This window comes from Eurypyga helias, unplaced genomic scaffold, assembly GCF_000690775.1.
Source record: "Eurypyga helias isolate BGI_N326 unplaced genomic scaffold, ASM69077v1 scaffold30654, whole genome shotgun sequence".
Lineage (NCBI taxonomy): Eukaryota > Metazoa > Chordata > Aves > Eurypygiformes > Eurypygidae > Eurypyga > Eurypyga helias.
This window is the reverse complement of record NW_010244947.1, coordinates 15,510-31,875: the sequence shown is the minus strand read 5'-3', so window position 1 is coordinate 31,875 and position 16,366 is coordinate 15,510. Positions and strand designations below refer to the sequence as shown.

Genomic DNA, 16,366 nt, shown 5'->3' with positions numbered 1-16,366 from the left:
TTCCTTACCTCAACTGCTCTGAGTGTTTCAGACTTTAACCTTCACTTCAATGAAAAGAATTTAGACCTAGGTTTATGTCTGTGAACCCAGGGCCTCGGAAAATATTTCAGAAGTAGCTTTAGCCTTATGTTTTCGTTTTGTTCTTTTGCAAATGTGGTGGAGGTAACCTTGATTTGCTAGTTAGTGGAGTCACGCTTTATTGTGACAGAAAACTAAGAACAGTCCTTCAGTGAAAATAACAAAGACCTACCCCATGGTGATTGATGAGAACGTTGTACAAGTGAAATGAGCTGGAAAGTCATCATCTTGTCTTTTCCTTTGCCACAGGAAAAGCATAACAGAGAGATTTCTTTTCTTCTGGTTCTGATAAGGAATCTAACGAAGCATAAGGAGAGGTTACACAGCATGGAAATGTGTTACACCCAGCTGCTCACTAGCTTGCAAAGCTGCAGTAAATAATACAGTTGCTATTTAATAAACAAAAGAACACAGAAGTCCTTTGATAGTGATCCCTAGCCTCTCTCATTTGCCCTTCTGAAGATCCAGTTTGTTTCTACTTAATTGACTGTCATTTTGGAATAACATAGAGTTTGATATTGTATTGTATGATCTGTAATTTTTTTTGTTTTGTTTTTGATAGGGAGAACAAAATATATTTTTCTAGGGCCTGATTCAGCAAAGCACAGACATATGTGCTCCAGGTTGCCTGGGTAGTAGCTACTTTTATTCTCATAGGTTTCCCATGAATGGTTACAGTGAAGATACACAAAAATACATGTAGTTTTCTCTTCCAAATCGTCTTAGCTAATCAATAGCATACTTTTTTGCTTGTCACAAGTTACCCTTTTGAGAAGCAATGATGCATTTGCCACAAACTACATTTGTCACGTGCATCATTTGTGACACTTACTTTCCTTTCAAAAGGTACTTCATGGAAGCACTTTGTTCCACTGATTGGCTCTTTTTACAAGTTAACTTCTAACATACCTTTGTTTTTTTATTAAAAATCTCTCAGAGTTTGTCTTGTTTAACATTTGGAGAGGTGGGGGAAGGGAGAGAATATCATGGCTGTAAAACATGGGAGGCAATCTTCTACCCTTCCAAGAAGACTGTTGACTCTCATGTTGCACCTTTACCCCCATCCCCAAGCTTCACCCTCACCCCAAAGCAGAGCTTATTCTTGTCTATTGTGCTAACATTAAGAAATAAGTAGGCTCATCGCTCATTGTGCCACTGTGAGTTGAAGCTGCCTCCTTTTTTAGGGACCAGTCAAGTGTTCAAAAGAAAACAAGGCGAGGTTTACACTGATTTACGCTAATGTAAATCAGTGTCATTTTGCTCAGAACTAGAGGGGCTGTGGCCCACGGCACTTTGGAGAGACTCAACAGATGTGTGGGATCATATCCCACCATTGCAGCCACAGCACACTCAGGCACATTGCTACCTGTTACTGTTTGTTATATCTGAAATCCATAGAGGAGCTGCTGAGGCATGCTAATAGGTGGCATCTTCTACCGATATACCTTGCTTGGTAATCACCTGTCCTGTGGGAAGCAACAACTTAAAGAGGTGGTGTGGGACCACAAGGCTGAGAGTGAATGTGGTGGGAGAGGAAATGGGTGAGTGAGATGGGGTGCAGTGAAGGCATGAAGAGAAGGGTCAGAACTGAGGATGGAGCAGGAAAGCGCAACAGGGCACATGAAGGGAGGAAAGAAAGAAGAAAAGGGAAAGATAGGAAATCAGAAATTGAAGGACAATGTGATAGACCATGTAAGGGGAAGGGAATTCATAGAATCACAGAATCGCAGAATGGTTTGGGTTGGAAGGCACCTTAAAGACCATCTTGTTCTAACCCCCCTGCCATGGGCAGGGACACCTTGCACTAGGCCAGGTTGCTCAAAGCCTCGTCCAGCCTGGCCTTGAACACTTCCAGGGATGAGGCATCCACAGCTTCTCTGGCAACCTGTTCCAGTGCCTCACCACCCTTCCTGTGAAGAATTTCTTCCTGATATCTAATCTAAACCTCCCTGCTTTCAATTTTTACCCTTTACCCCTTGTCCTGTCACTACAAGCCCTTGTAAAAAGTCCTCCTCCAGCTTTCTTGTAGCCCCTTCAGGTACTGGAAGGCTGCAATAAGGTCTCCCCGGAGCCTTCTCTTCTCCAGGCTGAACAAGCCCAACTCTCTCAGCCTGTCCCCATAGCAGAGGAGCTCCAGCCCTCTGAGCATCTTCATGGCCTCCTCTGGAGTTGACAGCCTGTCCCCTAATCTGGTGCTATCAGCAAACTACTTGAGCTTTCAGTGAAACCAAAAGACTTTCTGCACTTGCCTGACTCCTCATACAAAAACTCTTCTCTATGCCTTGTCTGTAGGGTAAAGTGCTTGCCTGTTCACCTTCTAGAGCTGTTGGTTCAAGAGCTATTGATTTTTTTTTAATTCATTGTAATATAATTACAAATTAATTGCTACTGTTAATATGGAAAACTGAGTGCTCCCAAGAAAAAATTCTCTTTTTCCCTACTTTTGATTTAGGTGTACTAAGCCATCAGGAAGATTCTTATCCTGAGGACTATTTTGACAGTTCATGCAATGCTATAACAGCATGGCAAAGCTAGATGTGCAGTTACTGGACTGGGGCTTCTGACCAAGCTGGTTCCAGTAGGCCACTGTTACTGCTCAGCGATTCCTTGAAGGCCATTTCTACCCATAACTTACAACCAAGAAGTCTTTACTCTTGTGTATATCCTTGGTTTTCTTGAAGGTTGTTATGCCTTTATAACTCAAAGCAAATTCAAGATCTTTGGAGTACTTGACAAACATTAACCAGTTAATCTGTGCAAGACTCATGAAGTAGTTAACCATTATCCCTGAACTTATAATATGGTGCAAGAGTAGCAGCAGCATTAAATGAACTCCTGTGACTAGAGCTCTGGTAGTAACTGACCCCAGTCTTGAGCCATTGTACAGCACTGATGAGCATCATGGCACTTCTGCCGTGCAAGTACACAACAAGAAAAAAAAATGTTATTGAAAAGCGGCTTTTAAAAAGTGCACAGCTGAGCTTTATTTATTATGTATTCCCTGGAGAGGTTAGGAAAGGATTGCCTTTTTACTTTTCTCTGTGCCCACATCTTTAATAAAAACTATCTAACTCCAGAAAACAGCTGTATTTTGATGTCTGGTGTCATGCTGATGCTTTTGTCTCAGTGAAGGTTGGCTACGTCTCTCTGAAGGTCCTGCTGGTTCCAATGAGTGTGGGAGGAAGATGGAAATATTAAAAAGCAGTGGGACCAGGTCTTTGAAAATTGATGGATCGAGCCCCAGTGACTTCACTGGGCTTTGCCCGTGCCTAATACAAGGCCATCTTCTTTCTCAGCGTGCAAGTGCTGTTCATGACTACGCTGAATTGCTAGACAATTTTATGATGGAAGCAATCAAAATTAGTTAGTCCCAAAGTCCAAACTCTACACTAACCCCAATTTCTAATTCTCAAAAGTGACTCTGCTATCCTGCCAGCCTCTTTTACAGTGCCTTGAGCTCTTATGTATCTGTATATGTCACAAAATATATTCCCTTATATATCAGGAAATTAACAGACCTGTGTTACAACGAGTTTTCTGTTAAACAAAAATTGCTGGACTGCATTTATAACTTTAAAGGAGGCATGGAAATTAGGTGCTCAAGTTCTGTTGATTTTAAATGATGTTTGGGTTTTAATCTGTAGGATCCGATTGACTGCTTTTTTCTTCAGTTTTAAAAAAGCATAGCTTATTTTCTTGTTGCCTTGCAGATGTTTCATAAAGAACCCATGCATTTTTGGTGGATACTGTTTAAAAAAAAAAACAGTTGAGAGAGAAATTAAAGGAACAGCCTTCTTCAGCCTTTTGTGTCTAGCCAAGGATTTGACAGTTTTCAAAAAAGTCTTGGCTAAAATGTTCAAAGCTGCCATGGGTGTAAGAGATCTGGTCATCCCCTGGGATACTACTAAAGTCTTATCCTTTGTTGTTATGTATCAGAGTATAAACAAATCTCAGACTTCTTGATGGCACACTGCAGACAAATCCAATGCGAATTTCTGCACAAATGTCAGTAATGTTGCCAAGGTGTTGATAGACCATTAGGAAGAGTAGTCTGTCATAAATCTCTATGTATTTACATAATTTGGATGCTATTCTGGACCAGAATCTATGTGGTCTAAGCTGTTTGCACATGATTTTGAGCACGTTAAGATGTTAGTCTTTGTCCTGAGGTTAGCCCTTCTTGTGCTCAGGTGGCAATGTAGGGCAGTCATCTTCCAGGGCCTTCCACACTATCTCTAACATTAGCTTAAGTTAGCAGTCCCCAGAAGATAAATTTACAGATTTACTCTTCTAGGATACTTTACCTCCTAAGTCCGAAGCTGTTTGTAAAGCATTTTTCTTGATGTATGTGCACAGCATTGTTTCAGCTTTCTAATCACTGACCAGCTGGCTTGTTAGTGAATAGAGCTGTGGGCCCCTTGCCACGTTTCATGTGAGGTCTTGGCTGGGTGGCCAAGCAGGCAGCCTGCAGCCAGTGTCAAAGCAATTCAAGAGGTATTGGCACAGCAGTGTCCCCATTAATTTCTGCTTGTCACATGCTGTCATGCAAGTTACACCAGAGAGGAAATGACCGTTAAAAAAAAAAAGTACACTTGTGGCACTTGGTCCCCTCCAGACGTTATCTCCAAGGTTAAACAAGTGGATACAATTAGCTGCTATCCACAGACAGCTGCAGGGAAGGAGAAGCTGAGATCTGGGCCCCACAGCAACGTGTCTTTCCTGTTAGCGAGGAGTGTCGGCTGTCAACATATGCCATATTTTTAACCCTTCATGGAGTTCAAGTAAATTAAAACGAACTGTTATGACCAACAGCATCATGAAGGTGATGGTAAATAGCTGTACTGCTTATGGAGCAGAGTTCTGCTCTAGGGAAGGGGATTTGTTTGTTGGTACCATTCCTTGTAAGGACCAGTGTGAGCAACGCTGGAAGAGAATTGGCTCGTCAATGGTTGATAGTTTACTGTAGTTTGTAGATTCTGGCAGGGAGTGAGCGTGATTTCTGTGAACTCTCAGAAGCATACTGAAGTTGTTAAAAGGAGTACATCCAGCTCTGTGGATTTTCTGGGTGGACTAATTTATCTGATTACATCAGGAGAACCTCCATAAGGTTTGCAACAAGCGATGACACACATAGGATGTCCCTAAAATACAGCTTGGGAATGCAGAAGCAAAGTCTGTAAAGAGGAAATTGCAATGATGTCCTAGGATGAGAGAAGGAAATATATACTATTAGAAGCAATCAAAAATCTTCTTTAAAATCTGAAAACACTGAGATCTACTGTGAGAGGGTTATACACAGTGCTCCAGAGGAGTATACACAATGCTCCAGAATAGATATAGTCAAGTGAAAGTCTGGGGTTTACCCCAGAACAAAGAGACTCAAAGCATAAGTCTAAGGAAGGATGACTTGCCTTGCTGAGAAACATGACCATTAAAGAAGCTGGAATTATATTAAAATTGTACTCCATAACTGAAAGTGCAGCTCTGCCCCAGCTATCCAGCTTGACCTGATGTGGTACTTAGATACCAAATTTTGATGGTGTCAGTCCTCAGACATGTGCTGGAAGGGTCTTCAGTGCTACCACATACAAATCACAGATGCTCTTTCAAGTCATTTGTATGGGGCTTACCAACGGGGTGAGCCAGTAAAGAGTTTGGGGGATTTCTTGGTTCATTTTAGTCCTCATCTCTGTTTCAGATTGCATGAGGGATAAAAGAACAGAGCTGGGTAACAACTGCCAAACCTGTATGGCCTGTGAGATACTACTGTCCCCAGTACAGTTTTATGAAAAGCTTGTTTTAAAAGAAAGGAAGTTTCCCAGAAAGTATTTGGGGATGTACAAGACTGTGATGATATCATCAGCAATACAGGAAAAAAATCTGTTTGTTTGCTTATGTAGGTTCAGATCTATAGATTCTGTTAAGAGCTGTGCCTTCTGTTGTTTTTTCTACTGGGTACAAAGAGTGGAAAGGTTTGAGTGGTGAAAAATATCGTTTACAACAAAGTTACATTTACCTGCTGTAAAAATTTCACAGCCAGGACAAGTCTTGGTAACAGTGCTACATTTAGCAATTTCTGTCAAATTGTTAAAATTCCCCTCTGTTCTCATTTAATTTGCATGTATTTTCTCTTAATAATACCAGTAGCCAGATAGAAAATGTTTTGTGTTTCATTTGCATGTCTGGTAATTCCACTTTGATAGGAATTTTTGGTACACTGAAAATAAGTAAGTAGGACAATAATTATATATATTTCCTTTCAGTCATGCAAATTCTTCTCATCAAATATGAAAACCAGCAGCTGATAAAGTAAAACGTGAAAGGTCTATATTGCAAACTGACTTGACAGGTGTTGAGCTACAAAAAGAGAAATTGATGTAGAAAGACTTACAGACAAATTAATACTGATCTGCCCAAAATGAAAGGCATCCACATGTGTGCCTATACATGCGCATGTATGTGTGCATCCCACTGACATTAACTACACTTTTCATACTCTGAATTTGGGCTTTGGTTCACAACTACTGAGATCTGAATGAAAATCTGGCAGGATTAAGATACTGGTAAAACAGACATGTACTAAGAGTGAAACTTTTAAAGACCTCTTAAATATTGACTCAGGTCTCTATTTTAGGGAGGGCAGACACAAGGTTACTCAGAAGAGTTTCTTGAACACAATTGAATGCATCTATTTGTCCTAATCTTGTCTTGTCGCCTTTGCTACTGGTGAGCCCTGGTGTTTGGGGGGTGTTTGGAACACTTCAGAATATGCCTGGTCAGGATCTCCTGGGGCAGTATAAATTCAGTGGTTCCCTTCTAACTCAGAAGGGTCATTTGGTGACTTTAAGCAAAGGGTCTAGAGCATGTTAAGCCTGTTGTGGTGGCTATGAATTGAATTCAGTCTATGAACAGGAGCATGACAATAAAAGGAAAATAATGCCTCTGTATATTGAAAGCAATTACATACATACATAGAATTCATTCATAAACTTATGGCAACGCAGTAGTGTTGTGAAGCCTCAAAGTTTTTCAAAGACTACCATGAACCTTTATAATTCAGTTAAAATAACATTTTCCCCTAATCTTGTGTGCAGTTGCAGTACTTTTGCATGAGACTGATCTAGAGTGTTCATGATATACAGGCAGGTTCATGCATAGTAGCAACCTCTGCAAGTTTTACTAGATTGACTATTAACTGATTCATTATTGTATACCACAGTAATTTATTTAGGACTTTCTATCTTGGTTACCTTACTAATTCTAATAGCAATCAAAAGAGTCTTCAAAACAGTGTTTTAGAGACTCCAGTCCTTCGGTGTTGCATTTTTTAAATTGTTACACAAACATTTCAGGGCATTAAAAAAACCCCAAACCAACTATATTCATTTCAGTGTTTATACTTTTGCAGTGGACTAGTATGGACAACATTGCCTTCAATGGGATTATGCAAAATAAAACACATGTATACCTATATGAATACTTTTTTGAGTATGCATGTCTGCAGGGTCCTTCATCCTAACAATTGGATAATCCAGAATCACTTTTCTGAGCTGTGCTTTCTTTATTATAAAAGTGATTTAGAAGCTGTTCATCAGAATGTATTTTAAAATATCCATTAATCTTCTTTGAGTGTATTAACATATCTTTGATATGATTAAAATAATTTTACAATTCAAAAATAATTACATAAATATTCTACTTCATATTTTAAAATGAATATAACAATTAATGTTCAACAAATTGTTTACCTTTAGGGTAGCAGCATACTAAACACCAATGATTATTAGGCCAATTCTTTGCATGAGCTTGACAGATACTAGTTCCTTTCTGCTAATAATGCACTAAGTGAATTTGCTGTATTTTTCTGTCTGCACAGCATTTTATTCTATGAACAGAAAGTGAACATTTTATCTTGTATGCTAAGGTTGATTAATATGGTTAAGTGAACAAATAATTTAGATTTATTGTTCTCTTATCAAAACAGCGAACATATTTAAATTGCACATGCTGTGAAGTTCATGTTCTTTTGGTACTCTCTAGTTAATTGCGAGGAATATCCCAGCAGTTTTCTCTTCTGAGGGTTGACCCTTACCCTGTGAATACTTTCATGGAAAGTAATAGGACTACTCTGATATAAACTGTTACCCAATATGAGGAAAAGTAAGAACTCTGTATCTTGGATGTTTATTGGCTTGGATCATGGATGCCTCCTGGGAGGCTACAGTGTGGCTAAGTGAAGGCAAAGAGCACAGCCTCATCCCTTTTTTGACTACCCTGCAGGGAGACAGGTCAGAATAGCTTACTCCTGAGAGAAGGATGAAAAGGGCACAAGGGCAGGGATCTATCTGCCTCTCACTGTGTCCCAGCCACTACACCCAGCCGGCAGCATGGCAAAGAGCATCCTGCAGCTCCAGAGAGTGTAGCAAATTGCTTCTCTGCCCCTACCACCACAGTCATAGCATTCCAGATCGGCTGGTGTGATGGGTTCCCAGTCCCGTGTGAGGACAAGATTTAAAAAGAAAATCACTACATTTAACAGCGAGTCACTACATTATTACTAATGCCTTTGGGATTCAGTATAACCACATTAATCATGTCTTTTGCTATTCATGTATCTGTTAATGCCATTGTTTTTTTGTCATTAATTAATGTTGACTGTTTGTTACAAAGTATAACCATAGAAGTGCTGTAATTATTCTGCTTCAAAAATAGGCCCCAGAGAATGTGAAAACTCTTTATACTTTCATTGCAGTGTGTTTAAAAAACACCCTTTTAAATGAAAGCAATTTGATTGTTGGGCATTCTGTATAACCCTGTAGGATACGAAGGAAGCCTCATCCTGCTTCTCCTGCTCAGAGAAGGTCCTGCTGTTCAGTGAGAGTCAGTGAGCCTTCTCGTCAAACCAGCTTGACTGATTCATTACACATTTCTGTCTAAAACTCGTCCCCTTTGTTTACACTTGCGGTCATTTCTTATGTAAACACTCCTACAGGAAATCTTCAGGATGAGTATCCCAACACCTGCCATCCAAAGTAGGGACGTTCCATTCTGCTCAGCAAGAAGAGAAAAATTAGGTATGAATAGACAGAAGCTCTGGGTGAGGGGTGCAGGATGTGCAGGTGCATGAGATACTCCACAGAGGAGTAGGAGAAATGTTAGGAGATTCCAAAGGATTGTTGTGTTTTAACAAGTGTTAGCACAGAAACTGAGCAGGAAGTGGAAAATAGGCAAGAAATAAAAAATTTAAAAGCCATTAAAAGCCTATTCATAAGTAGAAATTTAGGATCTGTTGTAGTTGACAAGGATCTCTACTGTGTCGCTTTTATTTGATGATACAAATGAGTGTATTTGTGGGCTTCCACAGACTTACTTTCTCTGGTATTAGGAACTCCCATCACTATGACCGAGAGCAGTGTGGTTAAAGGTTTTTCTTTCTTCACGTACTAGTCAACGGAGAAAAAATACGAGCTTCACCTAGTAAGCAGCTAGTCCCTTCACCTTCCCTGCCTTTTCCAGGCTCCACATCACCCCTGACTCTCCTAACCCTGAGCAGCAGAGGGGCATGGGATATGAGGGGTTGTGGTCAGTCCATAGCACCTCCTCTCTGCCTCTCCCTCCTCCTCACACTTTCTGCCTGCTGAAGCTCCACAGGCTGTGGTTCCCTCAGGAATATCCACCTGCTCCAATGTGGGTCCTCCACGGGCTGCAGTGTCGAGTATCTCCTCTTTCTCCTCTTCCTCCTTCCCGTCCTCCTCTCACCTTGGTGTTCCCTGTGCTGTTCTTCACTCTTTTTTTTCCCTCCTCTTCTTTTCCTCCAGCCTTTTCTGCCCTTTCTTGAATATGTTTTTATGGAGGCACCACCATCTTGGCTAATGAGCCCAGCTGTGCCTGGCGGTGGGTCCATTGGAGCCGGCTGTGGCTGGCACGGGGCAGCCCCAGGTCTCCCTTGACACAGGCCCCTGCAGCCCTGGCTGCCAGCACCTGGGCACCAACACTCAAAACAGCTCCATACTTTCTTTTTTCATGGAGTAGATACTTGAATTATTTGGTCGACAGCCATGCCATCTTCTTTTGGATTAAGCAGGCAGAGTACTCCAGTGATCTGGCTAGTCTTAAACAGCAAGTAAGTTGCAACAGGTGATTGACAGACATTTTAACGGGAGGTCATAGAATCACAGAATGGTTTGGGTTGGAAGGCACCTTAAAGATCATCAAGTTCCAACCCCCCTGCCAGGGGCAGGGACACCTTCCACTACAGCAGGCTGCTCCAAGCTTCATCCAGCCTGGCCTTGGACACTTCCAGGGATGGGGCATCCACATTTCTCTGGGCAACCTGTCCCAGTGCCTCCCCACCCTCTCCGGGAAGAACTTCTTCCTGATATCTAATCTAAACCTCCCCACTTACAATTTAATTTTTTCTAGCCCAGGTGCCGCAAAGCCTCGTCCAGCCTGGCCTTGAACACTTCCAGGGATGGGGTATTCACAGCTTCTCTGGGCAACCTGTTCCAGTGCCTCACCACCCTCATTGGGAAGAATTTATTCCTTATGTCCAGTCTAAATCTACTGTCTTTCAATTTAAACCTGTTACCCTTGTCAAGTGGTTGCCAACTTGCCAAGTCAATATGGGTGACTCTTAAATGGTCAGAGTCGTGTTCTCATAACCAATGGCTTGGAAGGGATTTATGGATTAGAAGCTGGAGGAGGGCTAAGAGGGGTCAGTGAAGTGTGGAGTCAAGGGGGGATAGGACAAGGAGACAACAGTCTGTAGGTAATCAAGGCTTTCTGCTCCTGCTGCCCCTGAATCAGGAAATGGGAGCCATGAAGCCCACCTTTGGCAGAGGCAGCAAGATCAGCTGCTCAGCCTAACCCAAGTCTATGCCCATCCTCGCTGATGCCAGAGACAGAATATGCAGGACACATTTCTGTATATTATTGTACCTCATGACATAATGTTGTATTGCTTGAAAAGTTCATCATAATTTGGTCCTGACATTCAGTCCTGATAAATTCAATATCAGACTGAGCGATACCATCACTGGAACCATATATGGTGGAACATAGAAAAGGTGCAGCATTTCCATAACAAATTTGGCTCCTAACTGTTTCCATTATGAGGCTTTTACAAAATTAAAACTACATATTTGCCTCTAAGGAAAATGTATTTGTTCATTGCATCCTAAAATAGCTCCGTTTTCAATTGAGTTACAGATAAATATTTTAGATTTGTGCATAGACCATGTTGGAAATGTAGCCTGAAAAAGGGAAAACATTGTAAACCCTTGATTATCTGAAAGTAATCACAGTGGAATAATGTATATATCCTCAACTCAGGCAACAACCATTGTAGGTTTTGTGACATTAGAAGCATGGCAGAAATCTATAACCTGAAAGAACAGGCACTATTCTGTGTCTATGTTTGTAAACATGTAATATCCAAGAATATCTGATAGACGTCATTAGATGTTTGATCATGGGTCATGAGAGCTTGTTCCTCAAATCTGCTAAGGCATGAATCTTCCTGTTTCTCAAACAGAACTCATAATTTTCAGTTAACTTTTGAAATAAAATTTTAACTGTAATTCCAAAGTATGTTATGCCTAGTTACCACAGAAAAATTCTCAGGGAAAAGCACATAGAACAAGCTAATCCTTGAGGCACATGAAGACTGTCTTGCAGTAATTTCTAGAACTTGGTAATTGAGATAATAGTGGGTAATCATCACTAATAAAAATTTCCATCAGATGAGTGGAATTATCCTGATTTAATTAGCTAGTGATCTGGCTTGTGCATGTTTATGGCTTTTGTCCAATTTGCTAGCAAAGGATAGTATATTCCAATACTAGTTACACTATCAAAGAAAACACACAGTCCAGACTGATGAGTCTGATGTTTCTTGTGAGTGGCTGATTCAGAGTAAAGTCATTTTCCAAATGTGAGTCCTAATGGTTTTTGACTAGGCTTATGTACAGCAGAAAATTACTCATTGATTATGGATAAAAAAAGACATTGAAAAGCTCTCTCTTTTGTTGACTTGATATTGCAGATCTATTTGTGCAAACAAATATCAAATTCTGAACCACACAATTTGGTATTCTCTATGTAAAGTGCACAATAATAAGCCTATGTCATGTGATTTTCGTTTCGGCTCTTTTTCTAACTGGCTGAGAATTTTAAAAACAGACAATAATAAATCGCAAATAGCAAATTATATTTCTACATTGAAGTGCCTTTCTTTCACAGAATCATAGAATAACAGAATGGAAGGCACCTGAAAGACCATCTAGTTCCAACCCCCCTGCCATGGGCAGGGACTCCTTCCACTAGACCAGGTTGCTCAAAACCCCATCCAGCCTGGCCTTGAACACTTCCAGGGATGAGGAATCCACAGCTTCTCTGGGCAACCTGTTCCAGTGCCTCACTATCTTCACTGGGAAGAATTTCTTCCTTATATCCAATCTAAATCTACCCTCTTTCAGTTTAAAGCCATTAACCCATGTCCTGTCATTACATGCCCTTGTAAAAAGTCCCCCTCCAGTTTTAAGTGCTTTGTGCAAGTCCTGACAGATGACATCAGTTGCTCCTCCCTTATTCACCAATACTGTAACCCCTTCTTAGAAGGCCACCACATTTGTCAGGCATGGTTTTTTCTTAGTGACACCATGTTGGCTGCAACTAATCACCTCTTTAGTTTCCATGTGCCTTAGCATAGTTTCCAGGAGGATCTGCTCCATGATCTTTCCAGGCACAGAGGTGAGACTGACTGACCTGTAGTTCCCCAGGTCCTCCTTATTTTCTTTTTTAAAAATGGGGGTTATGTTTCTCCTTTTTCAGTCAGTGGGAACTTCACCAAACTGCCACAACTTTTCAAATATGATGGATAGTGGCTTGTCAGCTTCATCTGACAGTTCCCTCAAGAGCCATGGATGCATCTTGTCTGGTCCTATGGACTTGTACACTTTCAGGTCCCTTAGATGATTTCGAACCTGTTCTCCTACAGTGGGCAGTTCTTCATTCTCCCAGGCCCTGCCTTTGCCTTTTGCAACTTAGGCAGCATGGCTTGAGCACTTGCTGGTGAAGACTGAGGTAAAAAGTCATTGAGTGTGTCAGCCTTTTCCACATCACGGGTGATGTGGAGACACAAATAATTTGGGCTGTTCTTCCGAGATAATTTTGAACTGAAATGTGTTCATATATGTAATAGTAAGTAATAAGGGATAGCAAAAGAGCATAACCAACAGTCCAAAATGAATACTAAAGTATAGTTGGTATGGACTAACTCTGAATTTCCTGGAGGAGGAACTATAGCACTTTTTTCCCCAGTTTTCCTTCTTCTTCTAATACCTTTTAAATTTATGCTTTCTTGGTACACCTTTCAGTAGCACATCTCATTTTTTGTATGTGAAGAGAACTTCAGTAAATTGTATTTATCTTTTGAGTCCTGCTGGCATAGTGAAAGATGTACCAGCTTCTATTTTCAAATATTTTCTTCTTTTATCTGTGCCTGGAAGAAGGCTCTGAATTTAGAAACTGAAGACATTTCTTGCAACTTGCAGCTGGCAGAGCAGAATTGCATTTGCTCAGCTTGAGGAAGAAAGTCGAAACAAAACCAGCATCAATTGTAGGAAAAAGATATTCTTGATATGTTTGGTAACTGCAGGAATGAGTTTACATTCTTGACAAATGAGTAGGATACAGAAATGTCACCAAAAAGGGACTCGCCAGGGTCTACTGACTAATCCTTAAGTTCTTTAAATTATTTTCTTATTTTATCTGTTATTATGTCTACCTGGAATAAAATTTTAAAAAATAGGTCTAAATGCAGTGAAACCATTAAGTGCATACTTAAGATAACCATGCACTGAAATATTCTTGGCATGTTCTTTACATCTGCAAGACTGATCCAAAGACTGTTCGGATTAGATTTAAGTTATAATAGCACAGAGTGAGCAGATATGTCTTAATTCTACTGAAGACTGAAGTCTGCAGAGCTGTAGTCCTAGCTCTTCCACATATTTCTGAACTGCAAAGGGAAATCATGTAAATACAATACAATTTGTATATTTGTTTTTAAGGTGCCAAACATTATACTATTTATCAAAATTTTCAGATCTCAAGTTTTTCCTGGAGAAGCAAAGGCAATAAAAGGCATCAACTAGCAGGGAATGGGGTTCACATTTTACCACCATCCTTCAGAGGTGATAGTAATTAAATGGTGTCACGGCACCCATAGTTCCATGGTAGTATCTCCATCAACAGGGTCTTCAAATGAAAACTGATTTTTTTATGAGCAGCCCACTGTTAGTACTGTTTGGCAGACAGGGTTATAGGCTTTATACAGAAATGGCTATGTTTTGTCAGCAGTCAGATTAGAGTTTCCAGCCTTAATAGCTATACATTTTATAATACTTTCTGTAGAGTTAATCAGGGAATATTACATGAAAATAATAATTCTGTATTAAATTATATAGCAACGTCCATAAAATATATCTTAAAAATTCATCCAGCTAAAGCAATATTATCAAGTTGAATGTTTTGAGCTACAACCAATTTTCAGGTATCATTCCTTTTAAAAGTGTGCCTTGAATATTTACTTGAAACATGCCCAGGTCCATAAAGAAGAACAAAAGTAACCAACTTTAATTTATCCTTCTTCCTTTTTCTCATGTTTCATGCCATCCACCTCTCCAAGGTCATTTTGGTTGCTAGTAACAGGATTGGTGGACACTGCTGCCTGGCTTATGGAAAGGGCATATGTCACCAGCAAACAGAGAGCTAGAGTTTCATGGACTCAAGGGCATACAGAAAAAAAACCCTTTGTCTTTAGCCCTTTTGTTTTTTACTTGTTGCAGCATCTTTTTGTTATTGCCTGTTTTGCAAATATAATTTTCAAGTTGACAGTATCCTTCTAATTTGGAATTCAGGGGATTTCTAGTATTTAGTTTTGAGCCTGTTGGTTCATTCCTTTCACATTACTAAGATTTATATGAAAACATGAGTACAGATGAAATAGTTTCTTCAGCTGTGGAAATGTCATACAAGATTGCATCACGGTAACAAAACAAAAAGCAAAATGAGAACTGTTACGTATGATTAGTACAATGATTTAGTGCTAAACTTTGATCTAAAGGTGGGTTTGGTCCTATTCAGTAAATTATATACAAAAGATTTGCCAAGTAAACTTTTTCCCTCTATAACATTAAATCCTGTCAAATCTGTCATTTAAACAACTTTTCTGTTTGAAAGAGATCCTTGTGCCTGTTGAAGTGAATGATAAAATTTCACTTCACTAGGGCAGGACAAGGCAGAAACTTGTGAGATGCACAGTTGTGTGTGGTTTAAAGTTAAGAACAAAAAGCTGCTATGTATTTTTCTTACTTAGACAGCATTCTTTTGAAGTTGTCCTGGGATTTAAAGACAAGCTTTTGCTATTTCTTTTAAGTATGTTGACCAGTCTTTGTACTTCTTTCAATCAACCTCAAATACTTCAGCTAGAAACAATACATTAACTTGATAAGGACACCTGTTCAAGTCAGCTGGTTCTAGCTACATCCTGTCCATTTTATATTAACAGTTGTTTTTATCTCCTGTGCACATATTTAAGTCCATATTTATTAAATTAGTTTTGCAGATTATGACAGGGAGTTTACTTATTTCCCACGTTGTCTTGATAATCGTATATTGATTTCTTCTTTATATTTAGGATATGATGCTTCAGCTGTTTCGGGGACTGGATTTTCTGCATTCACATCGTGTGGTGCATCGGGACCTGAAACCCCAAAATATCCTTGTAACCAGCAGCGGGCAGATAAAGTTAGCTGACTTTGGCCTTGCACGAATCTACAGTTTTCAGATGGCTCTTACCTCAGTGGTAAGTTCCTGGAGGCTTTTATTTTTCCTTTTAATTCAGCAGTGTACATTACTCTCTCTGTTCTTGGCTTTTTGTCCCATATTGTAACGTTGCTTCCAAAACCATCTCTGCAACTGAAGTTACTTGTGTTTCTGAAAACAATTGCTTTCCAGCCAGGATGGCAGTTGTTGTGGTTATTTCATACAAGTAATCAATTACTGATTACTGCTTCTAAATTAGAACATGACTGGTTACTGAAGGAAAGTTGGTGCTAGTTTTCTGAAACACTGAGTCTAGCTTCTGTGTGATACTGACTTCTTTTGCACATTAAGGCAGACAGGTAGGGTGAAAGTTTCTGCAGTACCTATTTTAAGATAATTTTTTTTCTGATCCCCAGGTCTCTTGCCTGAAAAAATACACAGATACTTGTGAAAATGCCAC

The 16,366-nt window shown here is 40.0% G+C and overlaps 1 protein-coding gene across 1 annotated transcript in view; it reads left to right on the top strand.

Annotated features, from left to right (window-relative positions):
• The window catches only part of LOC104502681 (cyclin-dependent kinase 6), a gene marked incomplete at its 3' end in the record, with an annotated part of 57,050 nt that extends 41,104 nt beyond the window's left edge, over positions 1 to 15,946 (top strand). Inside the window, exon 3 of the mRNA XM_010149925.1 lies at positions 15,779 to 15,946. Coding sequence (XP_010148227.1) covers positions 15,779 to 15,946 — 168 coding nt within the window. The remainder of the gene's footprint in view (positions 1 to 15,778) is intronic.
• Positions 15,947 to 16,366: the final 420 nt, after the last annotated feature.